Source organism: Cyrtonyx montezumae, unplaced genomic scaffold, assembly GCF_038088225.1.
Source record: "Cyrtonyx montezumae isolate F1298 unplaced genomic scaffold, pur_monq_1.0 scaffold_36, whole genome shotgun sequence".
In the NCBI taxonomy this organism is placed as follows: Eukaryota; Metazoa; Chordata; class Aves; order Galliformes; family Odontophoridae; genus Cyrtonyx; species Cyrtonyx montezumae.
The window spans coordinates 11,416,187-11,439,983 of NW_027072041.1; the positions used below are offsets into that span (position 1 = coordinate 11,416,187).

Below are 23,797 nucleotides of genomic sequence, written 5' to 3' on the forward strand. Positions count from 1 at the left end.
ATAACAACATTTGTAGGAGAAAGACAGCATACATTGTTCTTGGAGGGAAAGAAAAAAAAAGTTGAAAAATGCTAGTGCTTTAAAAATTGAATAACACATATTTAAGAAAATTTTACTTACCAATACAATCACCATTTGAATCCTGCTTATACCCCATGTTGCACTCACAACGGTAACTAGAAATGGTTGGTATACAACGTCCATTTAAACAAAGGTTGGGATGATGCTTACAGATGTCTATTGTCTGATTGAGTATTGCTAATTTAAAAAACAAACAAACAAACAAAAAACAAAAAAACAGAACACAAGACAAACATTTGTATTTTCAAGTACAAGTAAAACTTACATACATGAGACTTCATTTTGGACCTTCAGTCAAGGAAGTACTTCTGAAGAATGAGTAAGTTTTACATTTGGGAAAACAACAAAAGAGAATCCTTTACTTTATGGAGTATCTTGGAAGTACTCTGGTGCTAAGTATTGCTAAGTATTTTGGAAGTACTCTGGAATTTTGAGTGTTATTAGTTTTGACCAAGACAGATCAGCAGGCACCAGCACAACTGGAAAATTCAAATGTTCATGGTAAAGTGGGAAGCCAACATGTGAACTGTATACAATCAGAAAATAAACTGGCAGAGTCAGTCAGGAGAACAGTCAGGAGACTGATACACAGAAAACTTAGTCATGCTAAGTCATGTGTTAAGTGAAAACAGCTTGTAAACACAAACCCAAAAGGTGGCTACGTGCTCAAGGACTCTGCAACTGAAGTGAAGGAAAAATATCCACTCATCTGAACTCCTACTGGAAAAGTAGTATACTCCAATATATCATTTATATTGGATATATCAATATATCAATATATCCTATACTCCAATATATCATTTAAGGTCTCCTGTATGTGGTTGCATGCTAAGAACATGTGTAAAGAACACAGTGTCTTTCAGAATAAAAACAAAGCAGAAGAACAGGAAAAAAAATAATGAAGGAATAAAAAAAGAGATTAATAAGTAATAAGAACACAAATACTTACTTAGCCCTGTAATTATTGGGCCATTTCCAGCAGGGGTCTGACTACCTGTTCCTACCCCTGCTCCACCTACACCGGGGGAGAAACCATTACTTCCAGGGATGGGAATGAATCCTGCTCCTCCTGGGCTGTAGCCATTGCCATTGCCACCGGGAAGGAATCCATTTCCTCCTGTTCCACCACCACCTCTGGAACCACCTCCAGCAGGCACACCATCCACACAAAGCCTGTGGTGTTCATCTATTGAACAGGAGCACAGAATGAGGCATACAGTAAATCAACTCTTCAAAATCAGCTTACCAGGAAGATACAGATCTTTGTGTGCTGCAGCAACCAGAACCACTGGCTCCTCATTGTCTTTAATCTTATGTGTTCCCTTTCGCATTTCTAACCTCAACAGAATTCCACAGTTGTGACAGGTGTTATTTAAGGAAGGACACGAAGAATACACAAAGGAAAAATCTTGATTTACAACTGTATGTTGAAACCATTTTGTTGATGTTTCCAACAGCACTAACTCCCTGATACCTCAAGAGATTCTGATATAGATAAACTGAAAACACATTTCATGAGGGATGTGGAATATTGTTCTGCAAGTATAGAGTTGAAAGAATAAATGAAATACTGATGCATTCCTAGTTCAAAGTAACATGAAATTTTATGGAAAGAGAGAGCAGCTGTTCCTTTAAATTGAAATGAACTATGGACCCTCAGAGTCATTTCCTCTTAGAGCTTGACCACAAAATCTTCCCCATTTCCCGAGAACTATTTCCAATGTCAACAAAAGGATGTTAAAGAAACTAGTCCCAAACAATAACGGTCCAGAAAAAAATGGCTCACAGATGGAAATATCATTATTAAAAACATAAGAATAAGAAATAATTTAAATCCTTTTCCTTTTAGCCTACATTTTAAAGTAGTTTAAAATGGTCTCCAGCTCAAGTAGAAAGGACAGCAAGGAGAAAACAAAACAAAACAACAACAGCAAAAAAAACCACCAGACCACTCACCAGATCCTCTAACAGGACACATCTCAGGAACAGATCCGATGGCCCAGCACCGGCCAGACTCACAGCAGCACTGTCTTTTGGTGAACCTACCAGGAAGTTCCTGGGCACAGCGGCCGTTCAGTAAGTTGGAGAAGCATGTACTTGCCCTTTGATCTGTAAGTCAATTTAGAAAGAAAACAAAGAATAGTAATATGAACTCTCACAGTTACTTTCCCTGATTCAATTCATGTAAGTGGTAAAATGTTTGAAGTGTTGTATTTAAAAAACAAAGTGAAATATTCAACAACTATCTCAAGTGATCAGCACCAATTTATTCTATGACTAATTTGCTTCCTGGTCATTTATTCTGAGTGATACCAGTCTTGCACTAACCTAACATCTAGCTGTCAAACTCGTCTTTCCTCCCAGTCATGACAAGTTCTCAGTTTCCTTCACAGACTACTTTGTGGAGAGGACTAGGTGCACTTTTTATATTGGCTTGGTCAACACTCAGTACAGATGTACTGGAAAGAATAAATATCCTATGGATGTTACATACAATTATTTCAGATATTGTTGGGTAAGTTTTTAGATTAAGGTAAATAGCATCTTCTTCAGATTCAGATCCCAGCCAAGGAATCTCCTGCATACAGAACATAAGGATCTTGATTACCCATTCTCTTTTACCTGCTTTTCTCCTTTTCTTGGTTTCAACAGGGCAAGCAACAACAGGCACAAACTTTAACACATGAGTGTCCTCCTGAACATCAGAGAACATGTTTTACTGCGTGGGGGACTGAGCCCTGGGAAAGGCTGCCCAATGCCTGTGGGGTCTCCTCCCCACCGATCTTTAAAGGTCACCTGGCCATGGTCCTTGACACCCTGATCTGCGTGTCTCTGTCAGAGCTGGGGTTGGACTGGATGGACTCATTTTTGATCATCATCCAATCCAATGACAAAATTGTCAGAGGTACTGACAATTTTGACCATTCCATGATTGTTACTGTAGTCTCAATCACATCTATCCTTATTCACTACTGATATTACTTACTAAGAGCATCACCGTTATAAAGCTTGTAAAATAACAAGGCTAAGTCAATAATCAAATCTGAAAAAATAGATGATCAGCAATTAAATGTTTTCTATCACAGCTTGCTCTACTATTGAACAATCAAAAATGGGAGAAAAGTGTATATTTCAATGTAGTCACTGTAAAACCCTTAGTACATTTATATGCCTTTGCTAAACAAGAGACTTGAAGAAACTCATGTTAGTTGCTGATCTTCTGCTGATTTACTTTAAGGAACAACACCTAGGTGATCAATTTGTTATCTTTACCCGTAATATAGTTTCAATATGACAAAGAATAGCTAAAGCACGTTTCCAGATATAGTCACTGGAAAAAATAAACCCACTCTATGTAAATATATTAATTTAAAAAAGCTTCTAACTTTGAACTGCTATGATAATCAGTAAGTATAAAAACCAGATATATACAAATAACTATAAACAACCATTTAAATAAAACCAGGAAATTCATTTTTGCAAAACTCCTACCAAGTGTAGCCTTGTGCAAATGTCATCATGCTCTGTAAGAACATAATATGACATTTTCTCTGGAATCATTTCATTGACAGTTTTTGAAGACAAAAAACATGCAAGAATAACAAAAGTCATCTATTCATTTTCATTCAAGTATTCTCCATCAATTAACACATGCAGTGAAACAGAACGCTATGCATGAGACAGAAGGTAATTGTCTCCCTCTACTCTGTCCCTGTAAGGTCCCATCTGCAGTAATTGCAGACTCAGGACCCACAGCACTGGAATGATGAGCAGCTGTTGAAGTAGGCCCAGAGCTATAAAGATGACCAAAGGGCTCTGGTCCTCCCCTATGAAGAGAGGCTAATGGAACTGAGCTTTCCTTTGACCTGGAGAAGAGAAGGCTCCTGTATTTGTGGTGAATTTATATCAGAATGGAACTGACTTTTTACACAATTTGATAGTGAAGAGACAGGGAGGAACAGCTTTAAACTAAAAGAAGAGAGATTTAGGCTAGATTTTACAAGGAAATTCTTCATGAGACAGCAGTGAGGCCATGGCACAGCTGCCCAGAGAAGCTGTGGTGCCCCAATTCTGGAGATGCACAAGGCCAGGTTGAATGGGGCCCTGGGCAGGCAAGAGGTTGGGACTGCATGGGCTTTAAAGTCCATACCAGCTTAAGCTGTTCTGCAATTCTAAGGTAACCCTAAAATACAATCTACATCTATATAAAATACAGACATAACAGTTACCAAGGTCAAAAACATTTATCTTAATGAGAAACATTTTTGAAATGACAGGTCAAAACTCCTAAAGCTGTATTTAAAAATCCTTTTGAACATTTAGTTGAACATCAGGAGATTTCATCCATTTTTTAAAAAAGAAAGGACAAAATATTTCAGAGAAATGCACTCTAGACTATAAAGCAAAGAGCCTGGCATTACAAAATACTTATGGTAGAAGGCTTGAGTGAGGAGGGACATCAAAGATTTCTTCTTTCCGCATGCTGAAGAACTGTTCACTCACACATTTTAAATATAAAGCATTACACTTCTCTATTCTCAAAAGCTGACAAAGATGCTGCAGCACTCAACATGACTGCAGAGCTGGGAAGAGCTGGCCCTGCACCTAGGAGCACCACTAGGCTTCCTCAAAGCAGCAGCCATCCCACCTCCCACATTACCAGCAAGATGCCTCCACTCCAGCTGCCTTCCCCTATTCAACTACTATTCAAATAGAGAGTGTAAAACAATTATTAAGTATACGTGGTAACTAAGGTAAGGATTTGTTATGACAGATGCTCCTGTTTGCATAAATTAAAGTTACAATTATAGTAAGCCAGAAATAACTTTGAGCACTTTCATTTCCTTTTGATCATTTTCAAACATGTTTAGTTTCAACTGAAACTGTGTATATGTTAAAGGTAGACTGAATGTACAACTGTATTTTCAGTACTGTCATGTGAAAAATACATAAACACATGTCAGTGCTTTTACATCTTACTTCTTTCAAGGACAAATCCTCTCTTTTATTGTCATACTTCCGAGTGCTAAATAGGATAAAAGCTGAATTAACTTGGAAGGATGTGGTATAAATTACAATAACTAAGTACATTCTGACATTTTTGTTAAAAGGAAGTATTTATTTTAATGTAGTAAAAATAATTTGTGTTAATGATTACATTCCTCCCTTTTCTCTAAAGCACCATTTTATCCAGCAGTGGAAACTCTGACAGTACAAGAACTTCTAGACAAATGGTCATTTAAGGGAAGGAGACTGACACAAGAGCTTGCCTTATCAGGTTAGGACACACACTCTGCATACATCCAGCTTTGGCTTTAAAAACTGAACAGTAAAAACATGCCCAAATCCATCAAAATGTTGATCACCTTGGAAATCATAGGTTCTTAGTACTCAAGACACCAAGCATACCATATTTAAAGCCTGGCACTCCTCAGACGGGCCTTGGTAATAATTACTGACTACACTGTGCAGAAAATTATTCATGTGAAATCCTTTGCAGGTCCTGTGCTGTTGCTTGCTTAAACCATGTATCTGTAATTCAGAACTCCCTTCGGAATTACCATCCTTTTCCAAACATGAGAACAAACTGCTCTGAGATATCCAAAATAAGAATTCCCACATGATAGCTAGAAAATATTATTATAGATGTATTTTTCATTAATTCATTAGTATAGCTTGGACTATATATTCAGCACATGTGCAGCTGTATAAAAGGAACCTAATAAGAAGATCCATGAAGTGCACTACCACCTGAGAAAATAAGGATACATCTATCTTACAAATATTGAAACAGATTTTTTAAATATTGCCTTGTGAAGGCTGCAGTCTAATGAAAGTTTATATTCAGTATGTTGGTGACAACTCAGTAAACTAGTGACAACTGAGCACACTACTTAATGCTTGACACTGGTTTCTTAAGTCCCAGACCCAAATCCAGATCCCTGTCAGGAGTTCCCTGCCTTTAGTAACATAGAGCAATCAACAATACTGATAAAGATTGCTGCTGAGGCAATCATCAGAAGAAGATAAGGTTATGTATTTTAAGTTGTTGGAAAAGAGCAAGGCTAGTCAGTGAGGACATCAAGGTCCTGGGAGAAAATGCTAGATGGTTGGGATAGACGTCCTGCTGCTGGGTATTAACTGCCTCAATAACCTGAAATGCTCTTCTAGTCTACAGGATGGAACACATACCGATGCAGCGGGAGCCATCTGTAGATGAAACATATCCCCGGGGGCAGAGGCAGAAATAACTTCCCACTGTGTTAGAACATTCACCACCTTCACAGACTCCTGGGATGATGCTGCATTCATCAATATCTATCCAAAAAGGAAAATAGATAAGATAATGAGCAATAACTTCCAGTTATTGTTTTAAAAAAGGAGGATAACCTCTCCGAAATTGTTATTAAGCTCAGATTAAATAATATACTGCAGGTGCTTATAAACTGCTGTGAAGGAAGCATGCACAAGTCACTTTGTTTGTCCTCTAATGCAGGCTTTCCTTACATGTTAAAAGTGTACAAGCCTCAGAGTGAGAGAGAGGCAGACCTGGACCTCTTCTAAATAACACATACTGAATGTCATCTCTGTGTAGTGGCTACTACAGTGAAGAAGAATACGTCCTGCTTCTGAGCTGAATGAAAGATGATGACAAGCATGACAGCTCTGGGCTTCTGTGACCACAAAAGTATTGTTCATCAGATCTAATAGCTTTCTCGCTTTCTTCTAATATTTCAGGTGTAATGAAGAATTCTGGACATAGTCTTCAAAAGTACAGATCAAATGTTGAATTTTCCCATTCTCTTCAAGTATTTTTAATCCACACAAACATTTCTGTTATCCAAAAGCAGTGATCTCATCCAAACACTGAAAAGTTTTGCGACCACACAGAAATTGAGATGGCATCAAGCTGATGAATTAGTTCTTGCAGATAATGAGGAGCTGTAGGGCACTGAGAGACAGGACTCCAGAACATGGAGCAGTGTCCCAGCACAAAATAAAATGAAGTGCTGAAGCAATGAGAAGCAATGGGAGGCAGCAACCTCTCTGTACTGTTGGAAAAGTGAAGCACAGCAGAGCAAGCTGGGATGGAGAAATACAATTAAGGAAAACAGCATGAGAATAAAGACTGTGTCATAATCATTTATACAAGTGAGCCACTTTATGAAAAAAGCGACTTCATTCCAAAACTGAAAAAATCTTAAGACATTTGAATATTTTAGGGTCTAAATAGTGAGATTCATTTTGGTTTGAACTGACTGTCAGCAAAGGTGAAGTGTGGCCAAGGTTCAAAAATGGAAAGCAAACATGTCAGAGCAAAACCAAGCTTCTAAATAGCTTGAGATGAGCTACATTTTCATGTTGAAATGATAAGATGCTACAGGTTTTGCATGGCTTCATGCCGAAGGTAGTCCTAAGTAAAGGGCTATGGCTTAACTTGTTAGCAAAGGTCTGGGTATAGTCTCTTTTACACTGGGAAGTGAGCTAACTTAATAAAGAAACCAGACAATTGAAACCGTCTCATGTCAAACAATGCCAGAGAAGCATTAGAAAAAGCACATGGCAGAAATAATCTTGTAGTGACACTGATTCTTCACATTCCTAGTAGTAAAGTCTTGTGACCCTGTTGCAGTATCATATAGACCATTATTTCCTCAACCCTGTCACTCTAGAAATTGCCTTGAGATTAATGAGTACCTGAGAAATAAACTTTATCCAGTGTTATTTTTTAGGAGGCTTTTATGTGTGCTTGTACTTCCTCCCGTTACATTCTCCACACTTAGAAGTCTGAGAAAATACAGTGTGCCAAAACTAGCACATACAAGTTCTTATCAGAAAGGTAAATTGCCAGAGTGGGAAGGTCCACACATAAAGAACTCCCATTAGATACGGAATAGGGGACATTCAAGAATTGCAAGGAAAATTAAGTTTTGCACAAAGACACTAAGAACGTGAGAACTGTTCCTTGTAAAGTAAATGTGAACAAAGCACCCTGACCATCCCTACGGTTACAATTTTTTGAGAGTGACTGTAGAAAAGACAATTTAGAGGCAACATCTCTACAAACTCTACACCTACAAGCATCCTAAGACCCTGTTTGTTTCACACAAAGGAAATAAAAGTGAAGATTCTGCCTGCTTAATGAGGCTATTTAAGCACTTCAAAGGATGTTAGAAGTTTAAATTTTACTTTAAAATAGTTACAAAATGGTAACAGCTACTCCCACATTTTAGACAACTGTTCAAGTACATACAAAATGAAATGTAATTCCTTCTAAATCAAAAGTCTTTTAAAAAATAGTATTTTCACTCAAGACTTCATAGTTGACTAACATAAAGATTCGAGAATGTGAAATGACAGTGTAAGTCAAAAGCAAATAATTCCACAGGAAATCTCTGAAATCTTGTATTACATTACAATATTGAAGACAATGTATATAATGCCGTGAGCTGCTTACCATATGGTTTAATCCAATGAAATGAACAACGTGTATAAATCAAAACAGGACTAGAACTGGCTGAATGCTTTGTTGGGATCTTTCATGCAAATGTCTCTCAAAGCCTGTTAAGTCCTCTAAAGCATAATACTGCCTTCTGTATGTGCACATAGAAACTAAAACATCACATCAGAAAAGCAGCAAACAGGACAGAAGGAGGAGTGTGCAGGAACAGCTTACTTCTGGAAAGTGACACATTTCTGATGGCAGAGTCATTCAGTAATCATGCAAGAAGACTCCCTTATTCTACAATCACTAGGAGAACACCTTCAACCCCAAGGAAATATTACAAGGACTGCTCTGAAAGTAATATCATTTATTTCATTATGTTGGCCTAAGATGTCAGATGCAAGAAGGTACAACCACTACTGCCAAACCACCAACATCTGCCTCTAAAATTGTGGGCCAGTATAATAAAATAGGAGGCAGCCCTCATAGAAACAAGTAGAAGTCCACCTTTTAATCTGGCAAGCACAACCAAAAGCTTAATTTCTCCCCTCTGTACCTTGAACCTTTCCATGAATTGCCTAATAGTGGAATAAACCTTACTAACTACTGTCAGAAGTCTATAAATCACTAATATAGATGAGCTTATAAATAGAAGCAGTAACACTGACCCCTGAAGTAAATGAATTTTAAAGATAATATTTTGCCAAATGGTCTAAGCTATCTAGTTTCACTTCTACATGTGAGGGCATACATGCACAGTTACTCATAGGAATTGTTCTTGTATACCTTGGAAGTCTTTTAAACCTACTTACTGTTGTAGAATTAATTTTGAAAGGTCAGTGTCACTAAATTATAATCTGAAGCTTCAAATAAATCTTACATAGTGAATATAAGCCTTCCTCGTGGTCATTTAAAAAAAGAAATAAATGCAGAAATATAATGCAAATATAATACAAACAAATACCAATGCAATATTGCCTAGCACAGTTCTAACAGTATGCATGATTGCACAAAAAACACATTAACATTCTCACTTAGACTTCACAATAGTTGCTATTTCCACAAGGAACAACAGGAGAGAAAACTCTAACCCACAAGTTTAAGGTCAAAGGACATAAAAGGGAACCCCAAACCCATCCCTATGAGGTGGAAGACTTGCTGCTAGATTAAAAAAAAAGGTCTGAACATTCAAAGTAAAATTTCAGCCTCTCACTTTGAACAGTCCAATTTCTACTAGATTATTTCTCTGCACATAGGTTCTAACTCACAGAAGACCAATACGTTATATTCTTCACAGTGCTTCAATTCACATTTATAAATCATGCAACTTCACTTATATCAACAGCCCCACTAACTTAAAGTGTAGTAATTTGAAGAACTATAGTTTTATGCTATAAATCTCACATGGAGAGATTATAAAGTCTTACAGCATTCACAAAAATAATAACAAAAAAGACAAATAAAGCTGTGGCTTCTCTCAGTCTCTGCTGCACTCTTGGCATTATGTAAACATAGTATTACCCTGGTATTATTTCAGCAGTGCCATCTTGGCTACGAAACAAGGTAAATAGAGAAGTAACAGTTTCACTAGTTTGTTAACCACAGAAAGAGATGATACAGACTGGACCCTTTGGTCCCTTCTACAGATAATTCCCTGTGAGGAAGCTGTGACCGTAAAATAATTAATACTTAGCTTCTGCCACAGAGGAAGTGGCAGGGTATTAGAAGGAACAAAGCCAGAGGCTATGATCTGTCCTGCCATAGGCTAACAACCAGGCTGGAAATGAAAACCCATTGACTACTGCAATATGACTATGAAACAATAAATGTTCCAGACCACAGATGATGTTTCTCTTCTCCCTGGTGCAGTCTTATAGGTACCGTGAACTTTTAAGCAGATATGTGTTAAAAATAAGTTCACCTCTTCTTGCGTATACCATATGGAGAACTGCTAAATACTATTTTTAACAATTAAGAAAAGCTTTAGATAAGTTAAAGAAGTAGACAACAAAGAATACTTTAATGACCCCTTTCAGAAGGAAGGAAACCTAACACTAAGTAAGTCTGGCATCAAAGGACAAATGCCAGAGAAAAATAACATACACAATTCAGATATACAATCAGCCAACAAAAATAAATTCAATTATTTGCAAACACTGTCATTCCAGAATACTGGTAACATGCCAACATCCTGTGACGCAGCAAACAAGGCTGAAAAGCCTGCCTATCTACAACAACTGGGAAAAAAAATAGCAGAAAAGATAAACTTAGGTATTTTCTTAAAAATAGTAATGAGTTCCTTATTTAGCCAGGCTGCTATCTAGTCAAGTCTCCTTGTCTTTGTGAGTACAGGGACACATACACTTGGCATAATTCTCAAAGAACAACCATCTCTCTTGAGCCCATTTGCAGCTTTTCTAGAGGATCCCTACTACCAATTCCATGAATAAATCAGTCTGTTCTTGTGAAGTCCAAGATCTGTAATCTGCTGCTCTCCTTCCTTACTCCCCTCAGAATCTTAAATTCTATTATTTCTTCTCCAAGGCTGTCACAGACTTTCATGTTCCCAGCTCATTTCTTCCTGTACGTGAACAGAAGCTCCACGAGACTGCAACACTTGAGAGACCGAAGAGATATTTGCATTAAGAAATTGGTCCTGATACCATCCATAACCCTCTTGGACAGCTTGTGTCCCACAGCATTGCCATTCCAGTAGATTTCAGATATTTTCCCAGAACAATCAGTAAGTGTTCTCCCTTGAATTGCTTTAAGAAAACTTCATCTGCTTTCCCATCCCCATCTGACAGCCTGTAAAAATAACCCTTACTGCAATATTACCTTTACTAACTCCCTCTCTGACTGAAAAGTTTGCAGTGAGTCTGACATTTGTTTCACAGAACTCTACATTCATAGAATCACAGAATCACAGAATTGTAGGGGGTGGAAAGGACCTCCAGAGATCATCGAGTCCAACTCCCTGTCAAAGCAGCTCCCAGCCCAGGTTGCACAGGTAGGCGTCCAGGTGGATCTTGGATGTCTCCAGAGGAGACTCCACCACCTCTCTGTGCAGTTCCAGTGCTCTATCACTGCACTGTGAATAAGTTCCCACACACATTTGTGCAGAACTTCCTGTCTATCAGTTTGTGACCATTACCACTCATCCTATAGCCACACATTGCTGAGAAGAGTCCAGCCTTGTCCCTCTGCCTCCCACACTTCAGATATTTATAGACATCGATATTTATGGACTCGATCAGCTCTTTGGCATGAAAGGCAATCTCCCTCCATTTCTCATGTATTCCCTAAAGAACCTATACCATCCCACTGTAAACTCCTGTCATACACACTTGTCAGTAATGCATCTCCTTACATCTCCTTTTGTCCAGTGGTATTACAGTTTCATAATAATATAGTACCTGCAGAAAAAGGTAGACAAAAATGTGTTCTGTTTTCTGGGTTTAGATGAAGAACACTGGTGTTTGGTGTAGATGTTCCTGACACTGAGGCAGTTTTTACTTCCTACTCTAGTTTTGAACTCTGACACCCTCAATGAATGGAAACAGAACAATAAGATTTTGTGGTTTTCAGATTAATTATCTTATTAGAGATTTACGCACTTCAGCAAATATTCAATACTTACATGTACAATTTATTTTAATGCTAATTTCTTTTGCAGAAGTCCATTTTTAGTATAATACTAAATTATAAGTAAAATATATTTATTTTATTTTTATTTATTTATTCATTTATAAATAAAAATAAATTTATTTATTTTATTATAAATTTATTTATTAATAAATTTATTTATTAAAAATATATTTATTTTATTTTAGTATTTTACTTATATTATAAGTAAAATACTAAATTATAAGTAAAAATATAAATATTTAGGATCCAACTGGCACATCACAGTACGGTTAGCATTTTATAATATTGTCTGGACTTGACAAGTACGAATGACCTGCCTTTTCTGAATCTCTGTGAAAGTATATCCTTGTCTGAGAGATTACAGGCATCCTCCACATGGAAATCTTTTAGAGCTAGCAGCAGTAAAGCATGAGCACTACCACAGGCAGATTAGAGACATCATCTGAACAGGGATTTAATCTATTAAACAGAGACATAGCAGTAGATCATTTCAGATGTTCACAGGCTGTTTTTGCTCTGGTCATGTATTTACAACATTAGTGACGTAGATTTCTTTTTTTAAGACTCAGTACAGCAGTTGACTTGGTCATAAATTACTACTGCCCTACTCCTGCTCCACAAGTTTCACTAACAATAAATATACAATGACTGAGAGAATTTTAAGAAGTACATTACTAATTAAAAAGAAACCAGTAAGTATTAATAAAAAAGAGCAAAATGTACTCTCTAACATAATTATAATCATTATATTTCATGCTACAATAAATTCTAAACATTTTCAAACTAAAAGACTGCTGTCAAAATAAACAGCTGTAATTCAATGAATACCATTTTGAATGAAAGCCTTCCATTGAAAAGCTTTCCAGCTGAAACCATGCATCTGAATATCAGCAACAAAACACACTGTTCTAACCAATTTATTGCCCACGTAATCAAATACATCAAATGTTTCTTTTGTCAGTTACAGCTGACCTTCCTTCAGTTTTGAAATGGTGAGTAGATCATAGCTCTAACATTTTCAATTCCACTCTTCTGAGAGAGACGCCACAGTTGCACTCCAGAAAACATTCAAGACTTGTCTTTTTTTTTTTTCATAGTTGTTCACACTCGGTGGCATTATTAAAAATGTTTCCGAATTTGGGCAGTTCATGTTCTGATGATAAGTAAACTTAAACTTGAATTCCGCTGAAATACAGTGTTGCCAGAAATTTTCATAAGTAGTAATACTGTAGTTTCATGGTAACTATAGTTCTTGGTATCCCATGGAACACTGTGACAGTAAAAATGGCCTTTTAATCAAAGAAATTGGAAGCAGCAGATAATAAAATAATCATTGTCACAGAAGTGCATTGCATTAGAACTAATGACATGATTAGGATAGTAAACAAAATTAATCATGTCAAATAGATGTCAGAATTAAGGTGAGTCTAGGTGGCCATTCAGTTCACTGTGTCAATGCTCTGAGCTGGTGGGGATCAAGTTCACAGAATCACAGAACTGAGGCTGGCAGGAACTCTGGAGGCCATCTGATCCAATGTCTGCTCAACCAAGGACATACACAAGTTGCCCATGACCAAGTCAAGAAAGATTTGTGAATAAACTTCACAACCTCTCAGGCACCTTATTCCTTGTGCTCTGGCACCCATAAGATAAAGAAGTACTCCCCAACCTTCAGGCAGAATCTCTTGTGTTCCAGCTAGTGTTCACTGCCACTTGTACACTGGGCACAACTAAAAAGAGCCTGACTCACTGCACATATATACACAAATTATATGCACATATATACACAAAAGATTCCCCATAAGACTTCTCTAGGCTGCAAACTCTCTCAGTCTCTCCTCACATTACAGGAGCTCCAGTTCCTTAATCACCTTAGTGGTGCTTAGTTCAACTCTCTCCCATATACCCATGCCTTTCTTGTACTGGAGAGCCCAGAAAAGAACACTATATCCCTGGTGCATCCTCATCAATGCTGAGTAGAGGGGAAGGACCACCACACTTGACCGGCTATTGATACTTTGACTAATCCAGCTACAAATACCATCAGCCTTCTTAGGAGCAAGGGCACACTGCTGTGTCATGTTCAACATGGTGTCCAGAAGGATGCTCAGGGCTCTTAATGCAAAGCTGCTTTACAGCTGGGCAGTCCCTCAACATCAATAGGTACCTACATTCTACTCTACCTCTCATACTCAGCACACGTATTCAGTCGAATCAAAACCTGTGTATTACATGTTAATTGTACTTAGGACATTTCTTGAGTTAACACTGTTTTGGCAAAGGTTAAAATGACAAAAACTAACTGATCGATATGACTTCTAACTGCAGACAAAGTATCTATTGTAGACATTTTATGAACTGTCTCACCCATTTTCTACATCAGATCATTAATTAAGATGTTTGTTAAACAAGACTAGACCCATCAGGTACTGACCTCCAACTAGAATTTGCATTACTGATCCTCACCCTCTGGGCTTGGCAATTCACCCACATTTTAAGCCACCTCACTGTCTGCACATTCAGCCCAGCTTTTTAAAGTCATAAACTAAGCTGTGTGTATTCTTGAATGATAGCTGCCAACTGCCTTTTCAAATGACTAACACTTATTATCAGTAGAAAAAGCAAGAAGGAACAAATGTTGGACTATGACTATGTGGCTTCATCATTATACTTTGTGTTGGCATTCATCTGTCGTGCTTTCTTTTATATACCATATTATTTATTTTACCATAGTTTTACAACATCTTCAGCACTGTCTTAAAAACATCACTACTTTATGAAGAAGGAGAATTTGCCAAGTTGTTCTACTTGAGCTCCTGTGGTGATAAGACATTTTCTCACATTTTGATATGCTTTTAAAGATGCTCTGGTCTGATTACTGAAGCTGGAAAAAGACAATACAAAGCAACTAATGGCACAAACAAAGAGCTCCTTTAGTTGAAGAGCAGGTAACAATTCCTCAAAGACAGTGGTTCTTTCCGATTTCCAAATAGCATATAAGACTGCTAATTACTGTGTTCTGCTTCCTCATTTGTAATTCACCAGAAATTCTTCCAAGTTAGACATGTTATGGGGGTAATGATGACAGATACAAAGCCACAGAAATATCAGCTGCTTCTCCTGCCACTATTAACCCAATACAGAAATAAATGGGAAATTACATGTTTTAAGAGTCAGTGACACAGATTCAACTAATTACAACAGCAGCATTTTTCCTCTGCCTCAGTAAAGCTCTTGGTATTCCCTTACTTCCAACATGGTTCAAATGGAGCTGCTTTCACTGCAAACTTTTTTGCTTCCTGAAGAGTGCTAATGTCTCTGTGCACTCCCTGCTATCTATCAGCACACTCTTGCATATAGCTAAGTATACATACACATATACATACACGGACACATACTCAGTCTGCTTTTATATATTCATCAAACATGGCAAGAAAAGCCTTCAGCACTTATTTCTGAGGTTGCAGCATTATGCATTACCAGCTGTTTCTTGTGGCACTTTGAAAAGATATACACAGCTTTCCTAAAACAGCACAGGATGGGAATATCACTGTGCATAGAGCAGAAATTGAAACCAGCCAACATCAAAGAAGAAAATGACTGAAAGGTGGGACAAGGGCAGAATCAGAGAAAAATATCTGTGGTCATGTATTTTATCTGCTCTTCAGTATTACTTACAATAACACCAGCTGCAACCTTTTCACATTAAAAATACGCTTTTCAAACTGATTATATTACTTAATGTTTCTGTGAATCCTGCTGCACAGGAAAAACAACAGAAAACTCTGACTTCAGATATAGGCTACAAAGCATACTTGAATTGCCTCCCAGCCACAAACCAACATCTTGAAAAAGCAGTCCTCCTATCACTGTAACTTAAATCCGATTATATATTTACCAAATTGGTTGAGATCAATGACTAAAATTTAAGATTACTAGTTTATTTATCAGTAAACTCTTCTTCAAACTCAAAAATACTCAGCATTTTTCTATTATATTACTTTAAACTACATAGAATATCTGCTTCCAATTGTATCAGTATGTTTACTGAGTAAAAATGGTGTACTATGTTTATTAAATATGGCCCATTTGATTTCTCTCCTGCAAAGAATTTTCTTAATATTTTTCACTTACCCAGGCTCTTCAAAACAAACTATACACAGAAGAAATTTCTTACACACATTACCACATCTGCTTTTCATGACATAATTGGTAGGTTGACAATTACTCGCACTGAAGTATTTTGGGCAATTTTGAGAATACAAACAAAATCCTAATAACTCAGCTACTGCAACTGAGTGCTCACAGATTCACTTTTTATAAACACTTGCCAAGTTTTCAGACATCATGAACACTGCTGTTACCCACACAAGTCTGACAGAAATAACGTTTAATGCAAAATATGAACAGCAAAGTAGAAACAAAGTTGTGGCCCAAGAAGAAACACAAGGCCTTTACAGTGTCTTATTTGAATAGGCATATTCAGTATGTCTCTTTTCTTCTGTTACCAAAGAGCTCTGATGCTTCATTTAACTACTTTTTAGGTTTGCTGTCTCACATCACTTACCATCACATTTTTGAGTTGCCTCATTCTGCCTGTGACCAGCAGGACACTTGCATTCGTAGGAACCTACAGTATTAATGCAGTTTCCTCCCTGGCAGACTCCAGGGATAGCCTGACATTCATCAACATCTACAAAAACAAACAAAAAAAAAAAAAAGGGGAAAGAATATTTAATGTAAGATTAAAAAATTCATCATGATAGACACCTCTGAAATTACTCTCAATAATAACCAGAACAAAGCACAGTATATTTCTTCTCATCAGCACCACCACAGGGTAAGGCAAAAACTAAAATACTATGCTTCTCACCTTCATGCATGTTGGTTTTGATTCCATTAAACTCAAAACTTTCCATGTATTGACTTGACTTACTGAGCTTTTAAATAATATATAACTTTGAGTTGGTATCCCATGACTTAAGATTGTTCCTTACACTGGCCATTACAATAGATGCTTATTTTTATAAGACATGTACACATGGACTAACTCGTTGCCCACTTTAACTAGATGTGAGAATTCCTGCAGGACATTCCTATTAGACAGGAATCAAACTGCTGATGTTGATAGAAAATAGGTGCTATTTAGCCAGGACAAGCAGCACTGCAGATGATCTACATAGTCTCCATTTACTAACATAAGGCTAGAATTTCAGTTTTCTTTAAGCTGAACTTCCAACATTAAATAAATGTTCTTAGAAAATGTTTCACCACATTGATTTTACAGCTTAATTCTAGTAATTTCCTGTTGTGTTTTAGCATGATGTATTTCCCATTCAAATAGTACTTTTCCCCCTACTCTCTTTTGTTTATATATAAAACATTCTGCATATTTTGTAAGTATTTTTATACAAAACTATCACAAGAATCACGTTTAAGAAGTGCTAATGGGTTGTTAATATAACATGGAAGATACTAAAGGCTGCTATGAAATAACCAGTGCTAAAGCAGACTGTGTAATTCTCTGGACACAAAGGAAGAACTGACTCCAGTCTAATGTTCAATATTTATATGTGTAAATTTAGCTTCTCGGTAGTTCTTGCTTGTTAAAAGTTGAGATAGCCTATAGCTATCAAAGTTCAGAATTAATTAACTGCAGCAATTCCTTCATAATAAAATTTAACATGAATCCAAATGTTTACAGAGGAGAGAAGATTTGAAACATTTGCTCCAAAACCCACAGAAACAATTCTGTGAAGCTGATTTCAGGTAACCTTTCTCTTAAGCTTGTTCTTTGATAGAAGAGATAAAAATCAATGGATCTCAGTGATTTTCCACAGAGCAAAATAAAGGTAAGTGTCCTTTGCGGGTCACAGAGAAGAGAGACACTTGGCTTTCAAAGGGCCTCTTCTAGCCAAGTATATACTACTTTCTCATTTAACAATCCAGTTTTTGTTACTTCTGGATTTGTTTTCAAGTAAAAATGCAGGAAAAGTTTGCACTTTGTTTCTTAATCTGTGCTGATTTAGTACAGTACAGAGTCCAAACACGGCAGGGATTGTGAATAGATTAAAGACTTCACTGGAGGAATTATCTCTGTGGAAGTTTTTATTTAAAAATAACTAGTGCATGGGTGCAATTTAATTTGCACAGAAAGCAAACTTTTCCCCTCTAAAATACTTCAAAGAATTTGAATGTGATTTAGCAATGTCTAGACAGAATGGGAGTTTTATTATTTGATAGCACCCATCCCACTCAGTAGCTCCAATCAGAGTATAAACTAATATAGTGTTTGTCTTTTCACCTTTGGGGCTCAAAATGAATTCAAGACGTTATACGCGTACCTTGTGTCAATTATTAATGTTTACTTAAATTAATCCAACTGTGTCAGCAGATCGGTGATTAAAAATAATCACTGTGTATCTTCTACTGTTTTGTGAATCAAAAATGTCAAGTAATAATAAATTAATGGTAGTAACAGCAGGAAATGAATCATTTCCCAGAAGAGAAATGCATCAACGAAACCTTGAATAGAACAACATTTTAAGATTTAGTGATCCCATTTATTTCTTTCTTTCAGTACTAACCATATAGTGCTACAAGAACAAACAAACATCAAGTTCTACAGAGGTCTGAATAGCCAGTCTGAATTATGCTACAATGCATAACGTTTGTCCATTAAAAAACACAAGTGGTCTCATTACGTACGGTGAGAAGCTGAAAATCACTGAATCATATGAGCTATCTCGCCTCTCTACATTAATCTCAGTCTTAATCTTTCAGGGTTTATATGTTAACTATTTTAACATATGTTTAATGTAAAGACAATGAGTACACTCAGCTTTTGTCAGTGAAATGTGGTGTGATGATTCCTATGACTGCAGTGTGGCTACTGACAGCTACAAGCTGTTCAGAAGGGACAGGTGATGAAGGAAAGGAGGCACTGCCCCCTACATCAAGGAAGGAATAGATAGGAGTGTGAAGAGCTGTCACTGAATAATATCCACAAGCAGTTTGAAAGCCTATGGATGAGGGTTAGTGAACGAAACAATAAATTGTGCCTCATGGTTAGGATCTACTGCAGGCCAACTGATCAAGGAGAGCCTGCTGATGAAGCTTTCCTCTTGCAGCTCAACAAAGCTTTGCAATCTCAGGCTCTCATTCCTGCCGGGGACTTCAGCCCTTCTGACAACAGCTGGAAAAGCATCATGGCGAGCTGTGAGCAATCAATGAGGCTCCTGGAATGTATCAAGGATAACTTTCTGAGCCAGGTAATAAATAGTCAGCCCCACTAGGAGGATGCAGTGCTGGAACTGTTACTCTCCAATGTAAATGAACTGATTGGTGACATCAGGATTGGAGTCTGCCTGGAATGTAGCGGCCATGCAATGATACAGTCCAAACTCTTGACAGATATCAGACAGACAAAGAGTATCATCAGGAAGCTTAATTTTAGGAAAGCCAACTGCTAGCTATTCAGGGAGTTCATCAATAAAACCACCTGAAAATCTGTCCTAAAGGACAATGGAGCAGAGCAGAGTCGGAAGAACTCTAAAGAAACTGTCTTTAGTGCACAAGAACTCTCCATCCTCAGGTGTAGGAAATTAAGAAAGAAAGTAAGAGACATGGATGACTTGAAACCTGCTGGTCAAATTAGAGAGTAAGGAAAAAAACACACAGGCAGTGTAAGCAGGGACAGGTATCCTAGGAAGATCACAAGGATGCTGCTAGGCTGCAGAGTCAGGAAGGAAAAGGCCCAAGTGGAACTGAACTAGGCAAGAGATGCCAAGAATAATAAATTATTCTATACATACACCAACTGGAAAATAAAAGTCCAGGAGGATGTACCTCCCCTCGTGAGCAACACAGGCAAACTAGTAACACTGGACAAGAAGGAGGCTGAAGTATTCAACAACAACTTTTGTCTCACATTTCATTAGTGATTGCTCTTCACACAGCAGTCAAACAGGTGGTTCGGAAATTGAGAACTGGGGAGTGATGCCATTCCTGCTGTAAGAGAAGATAAGGTTCACAACCACCTAAAGAACCTGAATATTCATAATTCTACAGATCCTGATGAAATGCATCTCTGAGTCCTGAGGGAACTGGGCTGACATAGTTGCCAAGCCACTCTCAATGATATATGTTCAGCCATGGTGGTCTGGTGAAGTCCTTAATGGCTGGAAAAAAAGCAATATCCCATCCATTTTTAAGAAGGGTAAAAGGGATAATGCAGGGAACTACAAACCTGTTAACCTCACCTCTGTGCCAGGGAAGATCATAGAGCAGATCCTCCTGGAAGCTGTGCTAAGACACATGGAAGAGAGGGAGATTATGTGGGATAACCAGCGTGGCTTCACCAAGAGCAGGTCCTGCCTGACCAAACCAGTGGATTTTAATGATTGTTTAACTGCATTTGCATACAAGAGAAGAGTCTCTGATGTCATCTACCCTTGACACTGCCCCCAGCACGTTCTTCTCTCCCAAACTGGAAAGATACAGATTTGATGGGTGGACTGCTCAATGGACAAGGAACTGGTTGAGAGATTGTACCTAGAGTGTGCTGGTCAATGTCTCAGTGTCCAGACTGAAATCAATGGCAAGTGATTTCCCTCAGAGGACAGTCGTCATCAGTGACATTGACAAACTGCACATTCAGCAGTCTGCATATGACCACCAAGCTGTGTGGTGTGGTTGACAAGCCCAAGGTATTAGATGACACCCAGAGAGATCCAGACACGTTTGAGCAGTGGGAGCTGGTGAACGTCATGAAGTTCCACAAATCCAAGGTTTTGCACCTGGGTTCTGGAAACCCCTGCAATCAATATAAGCTGGCAGATGAAAAGATTGAGCACAGCCCTGATGAAAGGATTTGGGGGAACTGATGGATGATAGCTGGACATGAACCAGCAAGCAGGGCAAGGGAAGTGATCCTGCCACTCTGTTCTGCCCTTGTGAAAGCTCAGCTGGAGTACTGCATCCAGACGTGGAGTCCTATGTACAGCAGAGACTTCCACCTACTGGAGTGCATCCAAAACATGGAGGAGGGCTGCAAAAATGATCCAAGGGATGGAACACCTCCCCTTTGAGGACAGTCTGAGAGAACTGGGGCTGTTCAGCCTTGAGAAGAGAAGGCTTCAAAGTGACCTGATAGCAACATTTCAGTATCCAAAGGAGGGCTTTACTCTTTATCAGTGCCTGTTGTGACAGAAGAATGGGAAATGTTTTCAAACTAAAAAATGGGGAGATTCAGACTGGACATAAGGAAGAGGTTTTGTACAATAAAGGTGGAGAGGCATTGGCACAGGTTGTTCAGAGAGGTGGTGGATGTCCCGTCCCTGGAGTCACTCAAGGTCAGGCTGGATGGGGCTCGAAGCAGCTTGATCTAACTGTAGATGTCCCTGTTCATTACAGGAAAGTTGAAGACTAGATGATTTTAAGAGTTCCTTCTAACTGAATTTTATGATTCTACAACATCACTGGTAGCCTAAAAACTATAACAAATATAGGTACATACGCCCTAACTTGCTAACAGATAATATTACTGATGTTAATCCATCAGTATTTTAGAAGTGAGAAAAACCTGAAAGGACAAATTACTTGCTTAAAAGAACCTATTTTATAAACTGCTTTCTAAATGCCATTTGCAGATGCAAGAATTTCTTTTCTGACAATACAAGAAATCTGAAATCATGAAAAATTTTATTCTTTTATTTCCGACAAAAAAGATAAGCCACACATGACTTTCTGCATTATTAACTAACCCCTTACTCATACTTTTAAACCCCTAAAATAATAAAGCGATAACCTTTTTGCCATAAATGCTAAATAAGATTTATAACTCTTCAGATGTAGTTCTGTACACAGAGGTTCAATATGCCACAGATAAGGCAGAACTTTCCATGTCTTCATAGGCTTGATCACATTTGACAAATGAAAACAGGTGCTTCACTTTTGCAAAGAGTTTTCTCAGTAAATGGTAACTGCCTGGAGGATTTGCATAGCGAATTTTAAACAAGCACCTTTGAAAACACAGGCCAGTTCAGCTTTCCTTTCTGATAAATCAACTGTTTTACTGTTTCTCAGAAAACTCTCAACAAAAAAGTTCAGGAAAATTAAACCCTATCAGGTTTTATATATAGAACCTCAGGAAAGAGTTCACGCTATATTAGATGGCAGTTACAATAATTATGCAAAAATTCATATTTCAATTATTATTAAGTTTTAATACTCATTTTGAAGGCAGGAAAATGACCCTGCAAACAAAATCAGTATATCTGACACATTTTAGCATCCAACACTCCTCGCTGTTAATTTAATATTTAGCTACCTACTCACTTTTGTACAAAATCAATATCTATGATGTTCAGTAAACGTAAATTTAAAAAAAAATAATCAGTTTTGTATTACAAATATTACTCATGTAATCATTACATATACTTAATATTATCAGCAATGGGAGCAGGAGGAAGAACCTTGGTATTTCCAAAGCAGTTCTGCCATGGACTATTTTTCCCTTCTAAGCGCAAGAAAAATTAACTGTCTGAAGGGAAAGGGTGTAACTGAGAAATGGATTGCTAAAGAATGCAAGGAGGAACTGAAAAAACATCCAACAGAGGATTTCTGCCGTTATGCTGTTCCTAAGGCTGCATAGCAGTAGCAATAAGATTTTTCAAGTGGAACACTCAGAGCTGTTCTTTCCTGAATTCCTGGGAAAGGGGATCTCTTAACAGCTACAATTACCAATTTTAAGCAGAGGCTGAACAGAAACTATTAAAAATTAAATTAAAAAAAAGCACTTTGATTCACTTGTTTTGTTTCTTTAACTTAGTCATTTATGGTAATAATGATACTACCATAATGCTATATACAAGTGCATAACTATTCGAACACAATTAATCCCAAAAAGCCTTATTCAATCAGGAAGACTTACATACTAACTTATGTATGAGTAAGATGGAGACAAAATGAATGAAAAGGCATGCTGTTTTACCATTCATCTGTTCAAGTTTGCTCAAGCAAAAGGGCTACCGGATATACACTAACATAGCAACATGTAATGTGCATGTTCTATACATGATTGGATCAACTTCAACAGTTAAAACTTGTTCGATTGCTAATAAATGACTACTGAAATTGTGATCTAAGGATTGTCAGTTCTACTGATTTTGAATTGTTCATACCAGCAATTATTGAATTATTGAATTATTGAATTGTTCAGACAGCAAACATAAAAGCAATTATCAAAACTCAAAGCTTGCAACACACTGTCTTAACAGTTGGATAAACAACGTAATGATTTTGTTGATCAAATAATCCTTTGTCCTTCTTTTTCCATACAGAAAACTTAACTTTTGATCATGTCTTTGTGCCTTACCCTTATCTTGTAACATCACGTACTAACTTCTGCTGACTTAAATACAATGAGATCTCCCTGTACGGTAGTAATACACCAAAAATGTAGCAAAAACGGTTGTTCAAACTCCCTTTGTTAATTCATCACACAGTAGATTACCACATTGTTTTTACACTTCCCAGTGGAATTCAGCAATTACGTTAACTGAATAAGTTAAACATTTCTGCCACACACAATAAACTGGCAGAAAAAGAAAACACACTCTT

The 23,797-nt window shown here is 37.5% G+C and overlaps 1 protein-coding gene across 4 annotated transcripts in view; it reads right to left on the bottom strand.

The window, feature by feature from the left end:
- FBN2 (fibrillin 2) overlaps positions 1 to 23,797 on the bottom strand; it is a 166,125-nt gene that overhangs the window by 101,754 nt on the left and 40,574 nt on the right. For all 4 annotated transcript variants that reach the window (XM_065745582.1, XM_065745581.1, XM_065745584.1 and 1 more), the window contains exons 7-11: positions 16,743 to 16,868; positions 6,274 to 6,399; positions 2,038 to 2,190; positions 1,031 to 1,267; positions 121 to 258 (exon numbers count right to left, since the gene is read on the bottom strand). In XM_065745582.1, the coding sequence (XP_065601654.1) occupies positions 121 to 258; positions 1,031 to 1,267; positions 2,038 to 2,190; positions 6,274 to 6,399; positions 16,743 to 16,868 (780 nt within the window). The remainder of the gene's footprint in view (positions 1 to 120; positions 259 to 1,030; positions 1,268 to 2,037; positions 2,191 to 6,273; positions 6,400 to 16,742; positions 16,869 to 23,797) is intronic.